The sequence below is a fragment of the Psittacula echo genome, assembly GCF_963264785.1.
Source record: "Psittacula echo genome assembly, chromosome: Z".
Taxonomy (NCBI): Eukaryota; Metazoa; Chordata; class Aves; order Psittaciformes; family Psittacidae; genus Psittacula; species Psittacula echo.
The window spans coordinates 97460046-97478529 of NC_137742.1; the positions used below are offsets into that span (position 1 = coordinate 97460046).

Sequence of the window (18484 nt, forward strand, 5' to 3'; positions counted from 1 at the left end):
ACGTAAACCTTACCCTTACAATATTTTTGTGGTGATTTCTTATTCTTCTGGAACATGTTTCTTTCTGAACTAAAACTTTTGACTTCAAATGGAGTCATTTGGAGTCTCATGTCTTGTAATCTTACATGTGCTATACAGGTGTGATTTTAATATTTCAGGTTATGCAGCAAACATAAAGCCTTTGTTTATAGCACTAATAGATTTGGTGATAGCTTAGTTTTGTGTCTTTCAAAATAATTATTTTTATGCTATTTCAAATTAATGTTAATAGAGCAATTGAAATGTGCACATTTAGATTTACAGGTCAAGCCTCAAAAATTATGTCTGTCTTTAGGATACAAGTTTAAAAAAGGATACAAGAGATAGGATTTGATTAGGTCACAATAAAGTTAACTTTGATGGAAGCCACAAACAATACAATGTATATGGTAATTCTTCATTTAATCATCTCTACCAGTTGTAGGGCTGCTACCAGTTGCTACCTGCCTGCTAGTGGAGCCTCAGCTACTTCTACTTTGTAGATATTTATTATGAGAGGTACATTGAATCCCAGGCAATAAGAGCTTCTGTCCTACCCTCCCCTAAGCCAGTTCTGTATTGCCAGAGAAGAGAATCCCCACGAATTGATGAAAGGTTTGGACAGCTGCTAAGCTGTCACAAAACCAGTAAGTTGATATTCTAACTTATGGTAGTAGCTTTCTTTACTGCAGTAATAATTTAGGCAAAAGCATACAGTTCCATTAAAAGTCAGGCACAGGTTTTAATTTACACAGTGTGCAGTTCTTCAAATTGTTGATAATATAAGCAAGATAAAATACTATGGTTGTAAAGTAATACTCACTAAGAAAGGGATTTTGAAACTAGTACTGAATTACTTGTAGAAGTATACATGTGCTATAGAAGAGGTATTTAAACCCTACAGATCAGCTGGTTACCTCAGTTTAAACTGCATTCATGATTTTGCTCTTTGAGGAAAAATAATCTAATAGATTAGAAAGTATATAGTTTAATATATATTAATTAATATATATATTAATATTATTAATATATATAATATATAGTTTTAAATAGTTTAGAAATAGCCCCTTAAATTAGCTATACCGAACTGAAGAAAAGACACAAGGGACTGACTGTGAAATCTATGCAAAGTAGAATGCAGCTGTTGGTTTAGTTTTTCTTGATTAACAGCTTATTCTAATCTTCACAATGAGAAATGCTTCTATGCAAAACACTTCTATAGCAAAATATACAAAAAATATTCAAAATATAATTATATATTATTTCAGTGAAGAAAGAAGTTCACAGGTCACATTTTTGGTCAGTGGTAGATGAATCAAAGTGCTTTAATAGTCTGAAGTGCCTAGTTTTGCCTATGTCAATCTACAGTCTATCTTGCTCACAGTGGTGAGCAAGACCGTATTAATCCACATTAATCGTATTTGTAATGAAGAAATAATAGATGTGCAGTCAGAACAATTAATAGAGTAAAATGCTCTGTGCTCTGCCAAAGATAAACAAAGAAATAAATCTATGTTGTTTACAGCCGTCCCTTTTCCATGTATAATGGACTTTATCAATAAAACAATACAAACTTCATCAAAGAAAAATCTCACCAATTTAGTCCAAGAAAGATCATTGAGCTAATCTCCAACAAATGCTGTTTGCAATAGGGATCTATTTATTCTTTTCAACTGTAAAATACTGGCCATCCTTCTTTATCTCATGCTCCAACTCCACGATCCATTACAGATAAGACAATCCAATTAAGCAAGGAAGAAGACAGGAAGATATGGTTACTCTATAGGCATTTATGTATCAGTCCCAACATAAATATGCTTACCTTTTTTACTTTGATTTGTTCTTTAAGGAAACCACAGTCAAGTGTCTCGGGTGCCTGTTGCTATTAAAGTTCTTGATGTAAATGACAACGCTCCTGAGTTTGCATCAGAACACGAAGCCTTTTTATGTGAGAATGGGAAGCCCGGGCAAGTAAGTATCTCCATGTTTTTATGTTGGTACTTTGATGTGGGAGAAGGGAGTGCGGTTTCTCCCTGTCATCTTATCTCATCTTTATCCCCAGAATGCATGCCTAGGTGCTCATGCTAACAACTCTTAACGTTCATTTAAGATAAACCTATGATCATATTCTGTGGTACATATCTCTCTATATGGATTTACTTATTTTTTTAAAGTATAGATGGGTAAATTAAAGGTGGGTATGCTAGGAAAATATCCAGAAAAAACTTGAGTGTCTTTAAGCTCCCATTTTTACTACTGTGCTTGATAGAGCTCATTGCTTCATAGGTTCAGGGGTTTTAATAGGTAAAAGTATAATCCAACTTAAATTCCAGTTCAGTTATTGAACTATATTGCAGGTGGTCCCAGGTATGATTTAGAATAAACACTTAAAACAATAAAACCATTTCTCCTTGCCCATATGTCAGTTATAATTTCTGGTTAGTTCTTACTTTTCAATGACAACTAGGAAAAAAACCCAAGAAAGCAACCCAGAACTTGATGGAAAGTCAAGTAAACTGTAACTGAGTTTGAAGTATCTAAAGAGGGATGGGTCGTGAGAGAAATGGAGTTTAAGTTTTCATTGTATTTAACAAAAAAAAAAAAAAAAAGGAGGACTTAAGAGGTTATTTCCTTCTTGATTTAGTGGAATAAAAGTGTTGGCAAAAGAGTTTACACAGCACTTCGCAAGGTGAAATAAACATAGCAAGATATCCAAAGCAAGATTTAACCTGTGTAGCCTTTTTCAAAGAAAATGAAACAGATTTTGTAAAAGGCACCTATTTTGAAGGACAAATGTACAGAAATAAGGAAGAATATCTCACATGCCATGTAACTGACAAGATAAAGATTCAAGAAAATGTACAGACTTTTAGAAAGTGTAAATGAGATTTAACTGTTGTCCAGCTTGAGAAACATTGTGTGTTGCAGCAACTCACTGTTATTAAACTTTCTAATTTATTTCTAGATTGTGACATTTTATTTAAATAAACAGCAGTTGACAGCATGACACTAGACTTGTTACTTCAACTATTCCTGTGTCTCATGTGGGTGGTAGGCATTAAATTCACTATTCTCCAAAGAAGGTTACCTGACAATAGAGTTAGAAGTTATTTTCTTTTAGTAGTATTAAATGACAACCGATATAGCAGTATATGACAACCCACCTCTGCCAAGACTGGATTGTTGCAGAAGATGATTTCACTTCTAGCACCCCTTTTTTGTATATTAAAAAAGGTGTCAAAAATCTGTCATTTAAGAAATGAGAATTCTTTTCAACCACTGAAAAGCAGATTATTGAAATGTGCCCTTATGGCAGACAGTTATGCTACTGTTGGTATTTAAGTTTTTCTAGCTCAGAGTGGATATCTGTTAGCTCAGGGTGGAAATGTAACTACTTAACATTTGACTGAGCAGTTACATTTTCTGGGATATATTAATTTCTGATGGGTGTACTTTATCCAGGACTCAGTAAGCTTCTCTAAAGTCAGAAAGTTGTTACACAGTGTTTTCTGAATATATTTATCTAGATATTCGTATCAAACTTCAGCTGGTTTAAGAGATGCTGAAAATTGTTCACATTTCAGTTTGGAATAAAGCAATAAATGAGATGATTAAGAGTCAGCTGATAAAAGAGGCTTTTGTTTAAGCACTCACGTAAAACTTATATTAAACCATTATGTTCTTCATTTTGCCAACACCTCTTAAACTCTTGATCTGATGGCAGATGTCACTCTTGAGCATGAATCCTTGCGTGAACTTTACAGATGGTTATTAAATATTTGGCTGCCAGCATGAATGAGGTGCTAGTGATCCTGCAATTTATTCTGTGTTTTAGACAAATAGCATTATTGGAACCACTCAAGTAAAAAAAAAGTTACTCTTGAGTAACCACTCAAGAATAATTGCCAAGGTTATGTTCTAAATTTAAGTCATAATTCAAAAATTATCTGCTTCTGTAAAGATTTTTATATCTACCCTAAACTGGTTGTTTTTCCTTATGCTTATTATTTTATATTCAAATTTTGGAATAAGTCATATTAATAAGTCAAGATATAGAATTCAAAATATTAAATATGACTCAGCTATAAAATAGCCAATATGAGAAAGAGGCTACTCTTTTTCATAGTAGCAAAAGCTTCTTTCTCCAAAGTTTAAACTTGAATGTTAAATGTGTAGGAAAGGCACTATTGTATTAGGGTATTCCAATCTATTTACATTTGCAGCTCAACTTAAATCTAAGTTTAAATCGAATTTGTATTTCTGTAAGGGGGATCGCATTTGAACTTTTCAGAAAATCTTATTTGTATCCTCTAAGTATATTGAGCCATCTATCCCAGTTCACTTTTTAAGTGTTCTATTTTGGGTTCTGATATAATTGCAAGTGGCAATTGCAGCTGCTGCTGATGTGACAGAATGTATTAAAAGCTGTTGATGTATAACATCAACAGATGCATTTTTTTTTTTGCTTTGATCTACCTCCGACAGTAGAGGTGCAACAACTAGTCAGAGAGGAAAGGGAGAGGATGAGCAAAAATATTTGTCCATGCAAATACTTATGTGCAACTTTCACAGTTTTACACACAACAGAAAGTTGCCAGAAATGGGGGGGGTTGTCAGTTTTAGGAAAAAAAAGTATGGTATCTCTAAGGTAAACATAAACTAGCTCATACCTTTCCCTATTATTCCTTTTTTTTTTTTTTTTTCATAATTTCACTTGCTAAAACCAGAACAATCATGGGTTTGTTGGCTATAGCTCTACAGTTCATTGTTCTCCAGCCCAGCTAAATTATTTTCCTACGCTCCTAGAACAGAACATCTGTACTATTAAGAAAAGTGCTTCACTCCCTGTTCACCATTCCACACCCAGACTTTTCCAGGAAAGTGCTTTTTGCTTGAAACAACGCTACAAAACTTTCAAACACTTAAGTAGTGCAGACAGTGATATATCAGTGCTCAAGCCAGAGTTTAAACTAGAGCAATATAAAACTAAGTACAATGTTCCTCCAGTCTCTTGTAATTTGTCTCTATTTTATTCAGTTCTCTTAATAGAATTGGCTTTTCCTAATGGGAGAAATCTTCAGATAGATCTTTGTCTCTAAAGAGCCAAAGCTCATTCAAATGGCAAAACGCAGGTTCTAGCAGTAAAAGACTGGCTCTGGCTGAAAGGCAAAGTTAAAATTGTACTGCTGTGAGTACTTATTGTGTTGCGAGTCTGAAAAGTAATTCAGAAATAACCATGAAGACTAATGTGACTGCAACAGTTTTTCAGAGTTGGAAGAAAAGTTTTAAGTTGGGAACTGTTCCAAGTTAGCTTAACAAGTTGCATTGCAGTATCATGTATTAAAATCACACATAGATAGTTATGATACATTGATAAAAACTTCAGGCTTATATTTATCTTTCTGCATCATTCATTATGATTATACTGGTAATCTTCTACAAATATTATTCCAGGCATAGCTGCTTTGTAGAAATGTGAGGCAACATGCAGACTATAATGCCAAGTTGTCCTCAGGGATCATTTAACTACATTTCAATCCAGAGCTGCCTGTTAAGCAAAATATGCTTATTTACTATGTTGCTGCTAAATGTATGTACAGAATCAAATATATGCATGAATTTTTAATACAACATCAAAGTTGAAGTTTTACAAGGAAGAATTTCATAAATGTCAAGACTGAGGAACCGAAGGGTTCTTAACCTTCACTCTAGTGCTTATGGATGCATTGTGGAAAAAATTAGGTTTTGATTTCTTTATGATTAGTATTGACCGATTTTGTTATGTGGAACACCTTTGTTACACATGTTACTACAGGGAAAGAAAAAACTTCTTTAGTGATACGTACAGCAGGACAGCCCTGGAAGATTTTCTACCATGTGCTGAACCACAAATTAAGAGTTGAAGAATTACTTCAATAGTGTTTCATTACAAGATCACACAATACTGAGCAATAAAGTATGCTCATCAGCATACTAATAAAAATGCGGTAATGAGAATTACTGGACTTTTCTTACCCCTATGGAGTAAAACATACAGGAGCTCTGTATCACTGTATATATGTTATGCCATTTTTGTTTTTTTAAGAGCTTATTTTAATGCAAATGCACAAAGAAATAAGGTTGCTATGGGAACACTAACTCTTAATTCCTTGATGTGTGCATGTAACACAACAAATATAGCGTTCTGCTAAGCCTATCTTTTGCATATATTTTTCTGTGCATTTTAAGGCAAAGAATGATTTAGTAAACTATGAAGGGAATGGATGAAAAGAACTGAAGTATAAGAAAGCATTCTGTGGGCCATTAAAAGATATCTATAGTTCCTGGAGTGGGTAGAGGAAACGACAAAACATATAGCCAGCTTTTATTTCTTGAAAGTTTTCAACCTGGTCAAAATTCTAAGCTTATTTCATAAAACTTCTATGAGCTGAAAACCCATTTTATCAATGCTTTGGCTACTGCCTTTCAGGTATTTTAATTGAAAACCTGCAGACAGTGAACTTTTAAAGTCAACTCTCTTACATAATGCTGGAAAGAATAGCCAATAGAGATAAAATTGCATAACTATCTGATAAACTGCACCTATTACGTGTACTTGATGTTCCAGACTCTACTGTGCCATTCTCCTTTTCCCCTATTGCTTTCTGATTCTAGCAGTGTTCTAAAAATGGAATAACCACAAAGTACATCTTTCTAAAGATGCTTTCCATTCTAATTTGCACTTACCCATGACACAGAATTACTAGGACCTAGTCCAGCCTTGTGCCTGACATATGTGGATAGTGTAATACCTTACACCTCTGCAGGAGAAAGCTGAAAATGCTCCACATCTGTATATGGGCCCATCTCTGCAGTGGGACAAGCAATATCTGCTTATATATTTTTCAGCTGTATTTATTATTTCACATTCCAGATCTCTCTAAGATCTATTATGGAGCTATTAAATCAAACACCTACTTCTTTAAGCAAAAACTATCTTAGGTCTTTTTGTGTCCATCTCTTCTAATGCATGTCTCTGGAGAATCTATTTATGTGGTATTTAAACAATCTAAAACTTTTTCCAGTAGATTAATAAATCTGACCTATCCAGAATATGAGTGGGCAGGGAATTAATTCTTTGACATTCCTTCCTAAGTTGTCTTACAAATTTTATGTGCCTATATTGATACCTGCTAAGATATCTTTACATATGCATATATACATGCATAATTTCAAATATTTATGTTTTGATGTTGCTACTCATGGTTACCTAGAAAGATTTTATTCTTCCTTTAATGCTTGCAGAATATAGAAGAAAGAATGAGATATTGATTATTATTGTACATGTAACACATACAGGTTGATAGTCATTTCTCTTGCAGTAAAACCAGTATAAAATACTAGTTATTAGCATTTTGCTAGTGAAGCACTGAAAATTTAAAGTAGAAGTCTAAGAATTTTGGCAGTATCAGACCCTATTTCCATTTTTTACTCTATACTTCAAAAATTAAACTTGCAGTGATTCATAATCTGAATTTAATTGTCCAAAATATTATGGGTCAGTTGCTTTAAGCATTACAAAAATAACTATGTAAGACGCAAATGGTACTGAATTCAATGGACATGGGAAAGGTCAATAATTCTCATTAAATTTCTTATAAACCTCATCTAGCATCAGCTCACTACCACTGAAATTCAGCTCAGTGCTGGATCTGGCTCCATAGTTGGTTTTGTTTCTACTTCTGTGGAAAATACTTGGAATCAAAAGTAACTGAGCCAAATATTTAAAAAAAAAAACCCAAACAAAAACCTGCTGATTATTTTAAAATCATGTTTCTTCTTTTCATATTCCTGTGAAGCTTTGTATGAATTGAAGATGGTGAATTGCAGTTTCTTTCTGAGTAATGTTGGAGGTAAAAGAGATAAATGGAGGTAAAAACACAAATACTGTGGTTGGTCAGGTAAATCATATGGGGTGAAAGTTATTTGATTATTCAAAGTTATCCAGACTATTCAAGTACTCTATGCTCTTCTAACCCTAGTATCCTGCATTATTCTGGAAATCATTTGTTGATAATGACATTTTAAAACAAAAGATGCTTTAATACAGGAAGAAATTAGGTTTTATCAAAATTAAGGAAAAAGTCTGAAATATACACGTAGGTATTTTCCTTCTTTTTTAGGTTAGATTGTTTAGCATATAAAACTTCACATCAAAACTTCATTTTAAAAATGTATTATTTAATAAATTAAAAAATGGTGGCAGGGGAAAGGAGAAAGGATTAAAGATAGATTGTGCATTTTGTTCCTGTGAGCAGGATGGTTATATGAATGAAAGACTACCATAGGCATCGTAAGTGTTTCTGAAACAATTTTCTTTCTTCTTTATTGCTGAATAGTAATTTAGTACTTGCCAAATCAGCATCAGTTTTTACTGGCCTCTCTCACATGCCTGTCTTTCCTTATTCTCTGCCTCTTTGTTCTGGAACCTGTTTAAATGGGCCAGATAAAGTCCCTCTTCCCTAGACATTCAGTTGAAGGTCTGTAAAAGCCTTGCAAGATTATAAATTAGCATTGTTAATATGGCATATGGACAAATTAGAATGTGTCTGAAAGAATGGAATATGTTTTTTTTAATACTGTACATTTATGTGAATACTTAATGAGAGCATTTTCGGTTGAAGGTAATTCAGATTGTCAGTGCTGTCGACAAAGACGATCCCCAAAATGGGCATTATTTCCTGTACAGTCTTCTTCCTGAAATGGCCAACAATCCAAATTTCACCATCAAGAAAAATGAAGGTAAATACAAAACATACATAATGTGCATCTGAACAACTTCATTTTGAATTACTTTTTGACTTCCATTTCCTTTACCAGTTTGTCCCTGGGCAATTGTAGATAATCTGTTTAATGGTACCTTCATTATATCTCCTAAGCTATTTCCAATATCTTTACAGTAGATAAGAAGAAAGTAAAATGAATACTACATTTAGATCCAGAAGACAGCTCACTGGCTTCAATAAAATGAAAACATAAATTTCTTGCCTGTTTTATTTCTATTAATTTGAAATTCCAGAGATATGCTATTAGGTGAAAATCTGAAATTATGTTGATAAATAAATGTTGATCCTATGTTGACTGGATATAAATGGGAACATAAAATTAAGTATCTACTAAATCCCCCAAAGGAAACACCATTTAAGCCTATTTGTTGTGTGTATAAAGATTCCAAAGTGTTTCAGTTAGGCACTTTTTACTGGAAAGAGAAATATGATCAGCAAAGCCCAGAAGGACGCTCTGTGTCACTGTGCTTTAGAGCACTTCTGGAAGGGCAAAATGTCATTCTGTAGTACTATAGAAATGGAATTTCATGCGTGATGGAAAAAAGGACATATTTAATGTTGTTGAGCAATAAATTTATAGCAATCCTTTTGTTTGGCATGCATGTATGTGAAGGTCATGTGAGAAAGAGCTAGGAATGATCACAAGAATGCTATAAATAGTGATTTATGTATTTGTACTTGAATATTCAGCAAAGTTTTTCCATCTTGTCTTCTTCTTTTTCTTCTTTTTTTTTTTTTTTTTTTTTTTTTTTTTTTTTTTTATGTAACATTACCCTGTCAGGAATTTTAGTCAACTTCAGTCTCTTATTTCTCTTACTTGAAATTATGTTGAAGGCAATCCCTACTTAATCCATTACTAATAGGAGGATGTATCTGAGATATATGTGCATGAGTGTAAAAGTAATGCATGAAATTTCAAATAAAAAGAAAATGTCGTTTTCATTTTTTATTCTAGCTGTTCCAATCAAGAAGAATGATGGCACCATTTTGCTAAATTATACCATAAAAACCTAAATTCTTAAATCAGCTTAAATAGATAATGAAGTTTTCCTGTCATTGGATATGTTTTTCTTTTACAGCATTCACAAAGTGTGTCTCTACTTGTATTTGTACTTTCATGTAGGAAATAAGTCTCTCTGCACTTACAGGAGAAGATATAACAAACCTCTTCAAAATGCATTTGATAATCATCGATAGTGTAATACAAACTTAATTAAGCATCCTAAATGTGAGGTAGTTCGGGTTGCATAGTATGACAAAGTAAAAGAGGTATTATCACTTCTCTTCATGTTTAAATACTTACCTTGCATCACTAGTTAGTCCTCTCCTTCCAATCTGTTACCCATTTAAGACACCCTCGTCCTCCTAGTCACAGCTAATGGCAGAATTACTGCTGATGTGAGTGAGAGTGAAGAAACTTTATATAAGCACGGTTTGGAAAATTAAGTCCAGTTTTGTTACAACGTTGCCACTCAGTTTTACAGTTTTAATGCATTTGAATCAGATAAGTGTGTAAATCCTCCTAAAACAACCAATGGAAATCTCTTGAAATTAAAAATCCACTTGAAGAGACTTTCCTGATTTAATCTTTCAATATCCAAGAATGAAATTCCAGCTATGCATGCCATCTTTTTCTATCAGGATTGCTCAGCCAGGGATGCAGCCTATGGTTGGTGCTAGAATATGATCTCCCAATGGAAGCAAATACTCATGTCAAAGCCAAAATCAGGGTATAATTTGATTGAGATGAGGTTTCATGTCATTTAAACATCATAAAACTTTAGTAAGTCTTTATTTAGTTATGGCACTTAAACAACAGACTTGACCATGACTTTGTCTGGCATATGTCTGCTAGATAAGCATGAGTGATAATTCTTTTTGAAAAATCTCCAATATGCCTAAAAAACAGAACTCAGAAGTAAAATTTCTCCTTAGTTGTACTGTGAGTGTCTGGGCAGTCCAAATGCTAGCTTGATATGATTATTAGAGGCAATATAAGAAAATTCCTGTAACAAACCCTGCTCTCGTTTCTGGAGAACTGTGTTGCTGAGGGTCAGATCAGTGCACAGCCCATGTAGGCTTGGAACAGAAAAACATTTCCTCATGCTGGTGGGCAAAATTCTTGGCACTTTCATGACTGTGGCCTCAGGCTCAACTTTCTCCCATATTCTTGGCCTTGCCAAATTCTTCAAGGCAGGAGAGACTGACTTGATGGCTGATGAAGAAATGCTATCCTAACCAGTTGTGGATATTATAAATGGATTGCATTTTCTCAGGAAACCTAATCTAAAAACCCAATTTTTTTTTTTTTTTGTTTTGTTTTATTTTGTTAGAATTAGTAATTTTTTTCTTTACTTAACTGATTCTTCGTCTTGTGTTTCTCCAAAATTCTCTCAGGTGCAGAGATAAAAGTACCCCTCCTCAAGAGCTTCTGTGAAATGATACTAGCCTTCTGGAGTTTTCTTTTGTGTTTTGGGTAACATTGTGGCATTTGGCAGTTACTTCCTGCTTCATGAAGGAACTTTATCTGGCACTAGTATGCAAACAATGCAGTTTGGCATCTGCCATGGGAAGAACGCTATGGTGTTCTGTTTCTGTCCCTCATACTAAAAAAATATATGATGCACGTATTCTTGAATTTTCTCTTTCTGTATGGAACAAAAGCATAACCATTAATTAATTTAGTTTGTTGCCTGCAGGCTAATCCTATTGTTCAAACTTTCTACATTGCCCTAAAGCAAGTTCATATGATACTTCAGTAATTAGCTGTGCTGCCCAGATATACTACAAATGCTATGATGGGCTATGTTTTTATTGCCCAATATGTTTAACTGAGTGACACAGCAGTGTATCTTCATCAGAAACCACAAAAAACCCCTCCACTTCTCCTAGGACTGTAGTATGTATTATAGAAATTATTTAATTTCTATATAACTGTATATATAATATATAGTTTAATTATATATGTATATTTCTATATAACTATATATATATGATATATTCTGTGATCATAGCAGTATCTGTTCCTTGAAATGATACATCAGTATCCTTTATTTGTTTGGTCTGTTAAATTTGCATATTTACAACCTCTTCTGTAGACAAGATGCCCCAAACTGCAGAGGCTGTAGTGCCTTTCTGATGTAAATAATGCAAAAATGTGAATTTGAATGTCATCATATATCTCACTGAAAGTCAGTAGATCATCTCTTAGCAGTCTTTATTTCTCATATCTCCTGATCTGATCTTTCTGTTCTTTTCTGAACAACTGTCTGTTACTGAGTAATTTGCCTTAGGATTTGTGCCTTAGCTGAATGGGCAGCTACTGATAATCTGAAGTAAAGCAATCCTATTCTCCCAAGATGTTAATGCAAGGAATGCTTCTCATTTAGAGCCTTTACACCTTCACAACAGAAATAATAAAATTATGTAATAAAAATATAAGAAGTTAATGCAAAGTAAAAATCATGTTTTCTGTGTTATTCCTGGTGACTAAACCTATGACATGAGAAATCCTTGACTGCATAAACTCATATAGACTGACTGTCTGGTCACTTATTTTTCACATATCTTCGTGCTGGGTTCCTGCATGGGAGCAAAAATGGGAAAAAAAAGAAAATAAATGTTGTGTGCAGTGTGCCTGAAAACTTCAAACCAAAAAACCCTTAAAATTTCAGAAGAAAACATCTCATGTTTAGATGGGTGTTGATAAACTCTACCAATATATTTGTATATTCCTTAGCTGAATCAAATTAACCCTTCCAAAAAGCTGTAGGATTACAAGAAATGAAAAAAACCTGACAGGAATTTAGACTACTGATAAGGATTTTGTACTGTCATGGCATCGGCAAATTGAAATGAGACCTTTGAAAATGGAATTAGCATTTGTTGACAATCTTTTTTCAGGTGAGTTGTCTTCACAAAGCATTACCTAAATTCTAATGCCAGTACCTGGATTATCTCCTGCATCCCAAACAATATGCTTACAGCAATACCTGTTTTCAGCACTGAATTCCTAATGTTCTTATGGTTTCCTTAGCTGGTTCAAGTGCAAACAGAATTTTGTGATAAAAGCGTTTTTGCAGATGTAAACATTTTTTTATATGTTGCCAATGCAACTTTTACTTTCAAAAACTAGCAAATGCATCTTACCATAAAGAGACTTCAAGTTTTTCCCAAAGGATGTCTGCTATTCCATTTTTCTTATTCCAAATCCTATTTTCTAATGGAACAAAACGAGACTCAAATGTTCTAGAGTGCCTTTGCATGCAGTATTTCTTCTAGCAGAAGAAATGGTGCACCTCCACTGTATGAGTGGGATATTACTACTCTAACTAGGACTTTAGTAGAAGCAATCACAGGGTTGCTTGGAACATGGGCAGATCTTATCTTTGGGTTAAGGGAGCCATCTTAATAGCATGTGCTTGTATTCCTGCAGAAGTCCAATGGCCTTATAAATAATCAGCCTCCTCTTTCCCCAGAATACTCCATGTCTGCCTGGTGAGCTGAGCTCTAAATTTAGGCCAAACTGATTTTAGTGAGTGCATAGTAAACAGTGGGGTTGGGTTTTTCTTTTTAAATGGATATATACTTCAGTAATGGACTGTTCTGCTGGTTCTTTATAATGAACTTAATCTTTATTCTCAGCCATGCTTAGTTGACTATACCTATGATACCTATAATAGCTCCAAGAGTATTCAGGTTTAAATGTCCATTTCTTTTGTTCTTCCCATCTAGCAAGTTTAATCTATCACTTATATCCTCATTGTGCTGCTTGAAGGTGTAGGCAATGTGTCATGTATTTAAAAGGAAATAGTTTGGTATAATCATTTCAATCACTAACTGACTTGTATGCCTTTGTATACTGTTGCACATCTTATTTTAAAATATATTCTATTTATTATCACCCCTTTACCATTAATAACTATTTCTAAACTAGTTCAAAATAGCTGAAGAAGACAATTACATGTAACATCTCTTTTCAATACCCCAAATAATAAAAAGAAATTATCAGCACTTTTTTAAAAATACTTCTGTTTTACTGTGTTTTTAATGTAATAAAACCTAGATTTTTTTCCATATCTTTTTCCTGAAAATATTTTTAGCAGCATCTGTCAAATGCCTACCTGGAGGGTGAGTCTTTTTTTCCCACAAGAGTTTACTCTCGCGTTAAAAATGAGTTTCTTTCCCTGAACCAGCTTCTTTTGGCATTTCTCGGTAAGTCTTTCTGCCGTTGTCTCAGCTGCCAGTTAACTTCCTTCTGTGTTTTTGATTGACTTTTCTTTCCACATACACAGCGCAGAGAGCTAAAAGGTGGCACTACTATTTCATTGCCCTCCTTCCACTTTGCCCAATTTCAAAGTTAACCCACTGACCTCAGGTACAAATTGCCTTAGCAAGGACATCATTAAACCCGTCATTTCTTGATGGATGTACAATGATCATCTAGAGTAACAGCACCCATATGGTCCCTTGGATTTGAAGAGTAAATCCTCATATATTTTTGCAGTTTCATGCAATCTTTCAAGAGTGTTGGAAACTTTGTGGCTGACACCTGTGCCAGAGTGTGTTTCACAATGGCAGTTCTTGAGGGAAAGCACATGCTTATATATTTCTAATGTGTTTAATTATCATCCTCATTCCTTTTCTAGATCAATAATTAGGCTTTCAAAGTACAACTCTAAAACCTACCAAATCCCTTCCTTCTTAGTGGTTTTCTTGAAAAGCAAAATTAAGTGATTTGATCAGAGATGTGTCTTGCAACCTATAAGTAAATATTTCTCTACCATGTCTGTGAATATTAGTCATATGGAATAACATCTAGAAGACTGCATCTAAAATTGTAAAAGAATATGCTGCATAATCTAGGAAAGAGTGTTGATCAACTTCTTAAAAGGCATAGTTTTGTCATCAGAAATCACAGGGAATACTTGCATAGTGAGGTGCATTCACTGTGAAAGCAGTAGAGAGTTAAAAATAAATGGTTCCAATGTATTAAAAAACAGCAAAGACAAACTAACCTATGATCTGACACTTCTATGCCTGTATCTGCCATTCACAGGTATACGTCATGTTTCTCCAGGAGTGTTCATAATATGAAAAAACGTATTATAAATATCATACTATCAGTCTTTTTCTCAGCATGGCATTAAAACTGGAGATGTTTAAATAGTAAAGTTCAATATTTTTATAAACTGAGGATATCATAACAGCCTCACATTATTGATTTTTTAATGAATGATATAGTTAATAATAAAAATGTTAATATAAAAATCATTGAAATATTCCTTTTTTAGTGGCTGAAAGATTTTGTTCATGAAGTTCTCTTTTTATAATATAAGCAATGTTACAAATTGTAAGTTACAGAAGTTTAAGCAAGGAAGTGTAAAGATGCTTTCTGAGTAGAAAGGTCTAAGTTTTATCTAGACAAATCATCTGATAGTTAAGGCATTTAAGCTTCTATGAAACATTTTAGTTCTGTGAATTTAAACTATTCTGACATGAAATCATATTTTGGAAAACTCTTAATTGGTTTTTTGATGAATACTTACCTTTTTCACTTAAAACCAAAATGTGATTTACGCCTGAACTACCACATTCTATTTATGATCGCAAGTTATGCTAACACTGCTGGGTCAGAGCCCATTTCTACAAATAATGTCTCAAGTATATCTTGGTCTGTGTGCTGGAAAGCCTGTAACAATTATGATTTGTCTGTGTGGTGATAGAAGCACACTCTACTACCTCAACTCCCTCACTATTGGAGCAGGCAGGCAGGGATAGCATGGCCTGAAAAGGGAAAGGACAGATTCAAGGTCCCACTTGATTAATATGCAAAAAGTGGTATTCAGCCAGTGCAAATACTTTTCCTTAAGCAAGCAGTTGTGCATTAGCTGGTGTCAGGTCCCTGAAATAATTTGATTTTATAACAGGGGAAATGCAATTCCTTATTTATTACACTCAGGTTCCTTCATCCTTAGTCCTTAGACGATTGACCTGATTGAAACTGCTTTGGATTGGAAAATATGTTAGATCATTCTTCGTAGTAGAAAAAGTAATCAGTTTTCTCATTTACATATCTGACAATTCTAAGATGTAATGTCATCCTGTGAAGTAATAGGCTGTGTCTAAAGACTCAGAAACATGAGCCCTTTCTGCTAGCGATAAAGTGATAAGCAGAGGAGGTGGAAATCAGTACTAGAGATCTTTAGACTATTCTCAAATTCTAGAAGACTGGTAGAATTTAAAGTTAATGATAACATCACCAAGGGACTCCAATACATTCCAGTAGTGCTCCAGAGTTCTGTCTTTCCAGGCACTGAATGCATTTCCATTTCCACTGTACGATTTCACATTGCAGTTGAAGTAATACATTCAACTCCTTTCTACTATGCCATTTTACTGTCCTAGCAAGATTACACTTTTCCATGGTTACAGTAGTGTTAGTGCCATCTAGCCTGAGAATGCCAGTGAAAATATTCTCAGTATACGCCTTTCATGCCTGATAGCTTTTTGCTTTCTTTCCCTTTTCTTTCTTTACTATCATCACTATTGACCACGTTCTGTTATTCCCCAATGTTCTGTTTTTCCTTGATGTTGAATATCAAGTGCGATTTAAAACAGCTTCCCTGGCATAGAAGGATGTGATATTATTTTCTGAAGGGAAGGTTACATTAATGTAGATGGGAGACCAGCATTTTTCCACTCCAGTTCGTTGTGTGCCGCTTCCTTCACTGACACCTGCTTCTGCTGTCTTTCCCATCTTTCTTCTTGCATGCAGATCACTGCTCTTTCTGGACTCCCTTCTAATTAGAACTGCCAAATAGGTGAAGATTAAGTGCAGTTCCTCCACAAACATACTTTTAAGCCCTATCTGGATGTTCTACATCCTTACAATGGTTATGTGCTTTTCACCACTTCGATAGGCTAAAGAGATGAATACTTCTTGGTGCACATAGCTGTTGTAGCTGAAACTGAATGTCAGAAAAATAGAATCAGCTCTTCAAGGGCTAACTCCTCTACCAAGCTCCTCCACACTGACCATTCTGTCTATTCTGTCAATCTGAAACCTTACTCACTCCTCTCCTGTATTCGGGATACAGGGCTCCAGACAGATTCTCTCTCTCCTCCGCCCTAAGCCAGATGTGATCCATCAAGTCTTCATTCGACTGGACAGGCCAACCTGATGAATGAACCAGCAAGGAGGGGGCCATCTGGTAAGCTGATTGTCCTCTTTAGGCATCTTTAGGCTCTTCTTCAACTCTGCTGTGTTCCCCAGCACGTCTGTACTTTTTATAGTTTTGTAGCTGACAAAATGTTTCTCTGAGAGCACTCCTGTTCCAAATGCTTTTAACCTTTCAGTCCTGTTTTCGCTTAGCTCTGTGATGACAGCTTCTTTCCAAGCCTCACAAAAGTAGACTTTCAGACAACTGAGAGTTGCATATGCACACTGGAAAATTAGACTGATTTCCACAGCATCACATCCTTGCATAGAGTGCCTTTTGTTTTTCAATCACACGGATCAATCACAAATACATTGCTGTTTCAGGACACTTAAGTAAACATGACCCAGCCCAAAATGACATTAAATGTCAGTGATGAAATACAGGATAATACTGTATATATGCAGCATGCCGTTGTGCATACATGACAAAAGAGACTTTTATTTCACTCATTCTTAATTTATTATTTTTGCTGCTAGCAACATAATGTTGCCAAGGCATCAATTATGTTTAATTTTATAAATCAAACTAATTAAGAACCAGATGCAATCTAAGTGAAAAAGATCTGAGGTCAGTGTTGTGCACCATATGTGCGACAGTGCTTATTCACGATGAGGAGATGGATTGGACAGCTGTGAATTTTCCTGCTGTAGGAGCTTCATCATGCTCAGATAGTGTAGCATATTTATCTTTCTTTTTTCAGGTTATCTCTTTACTTTCATAATAAAACTAAAGAAAAATTAGCAACACTGCCAAGACTTTAAAAGACTAAGTAAGGGATAAAAGTTTTTAAAAAAAAACCCAGGAGAATAATTTGGTCAGCAGATGGTGGAATGGATGGATCTAACCCCTCCAGGTTTTCTGCAAGACATAGTTCCCATAGTGGAAGTGTTCATGGACAATGCCCTGAGTATATCTGATTTCTTGTCAATGGGTCTAATTCACTGAGTAGGAGGAATGATGTCCTAGAGCTGAAGGTTCTGGCAGGGCCTCTACCTCTTTACCATCTCAGTCTATTACCTGATAAAGACATATTGCATCTTAGGAAGTTCCCCTCTATTTTCATCTCATTGTTAGGTTTTGGTTTGAATATTTGGATTTTCTCTCTAGTTACCTCTTCAGTAATTACAGCACAAGAGTGGTTTTCTTCCCTTTTTTTGCAATTTATTGGTTGCTTTCATTATGGAAAGTTTCTTTGTCTTATCATGTTCTAAATACAGGCTTCTGAGGAGAAATACCAATTTATTAGATGATCTAATTATACTTTTGTCAATTAATGAGAAACTAGATAGGACTGCCATTTTAAAGTTTCAGTTGTAGCAAAGATTAGAACACCAACAGTCTTCTGCTAGTGGAAGAAACTCAGCAGGCTGAAAATGAAAATTATATAAGCAGGAATCATCACATATTAGCTGTTAATTT

The 18484-nt window shown here is 34.5% G+C and overlaps 1 protein-coding gene across 1 annotated transcript in view; it reads left to right on the plus strand.

Moving 5' to 3' along the window:
- Nucleotides 1-18484, plus strand: part of CDH8 (cadherin 8) — a gene marked incomplete at its 3' end in the record, with an annotated part of 134313 nt that overhangs the window by 100068 nt on the left and 15761 nt on the right. Inside the window, exons 8-9 of the mRNA XM_080636559.1 lie at nucleotides 1868-1989; nucleotides 8682-8799. Of these exons, the coding sequence (XP_080492685.1) occupies nucleotides 1868-1989; nucleotides 8682-8799 (240 nt within the window). The remainder of the gene's footprint in view (nucleotides 1-1867; nucleotides 1990-8681; nucleotides 8800-18484) is intronic.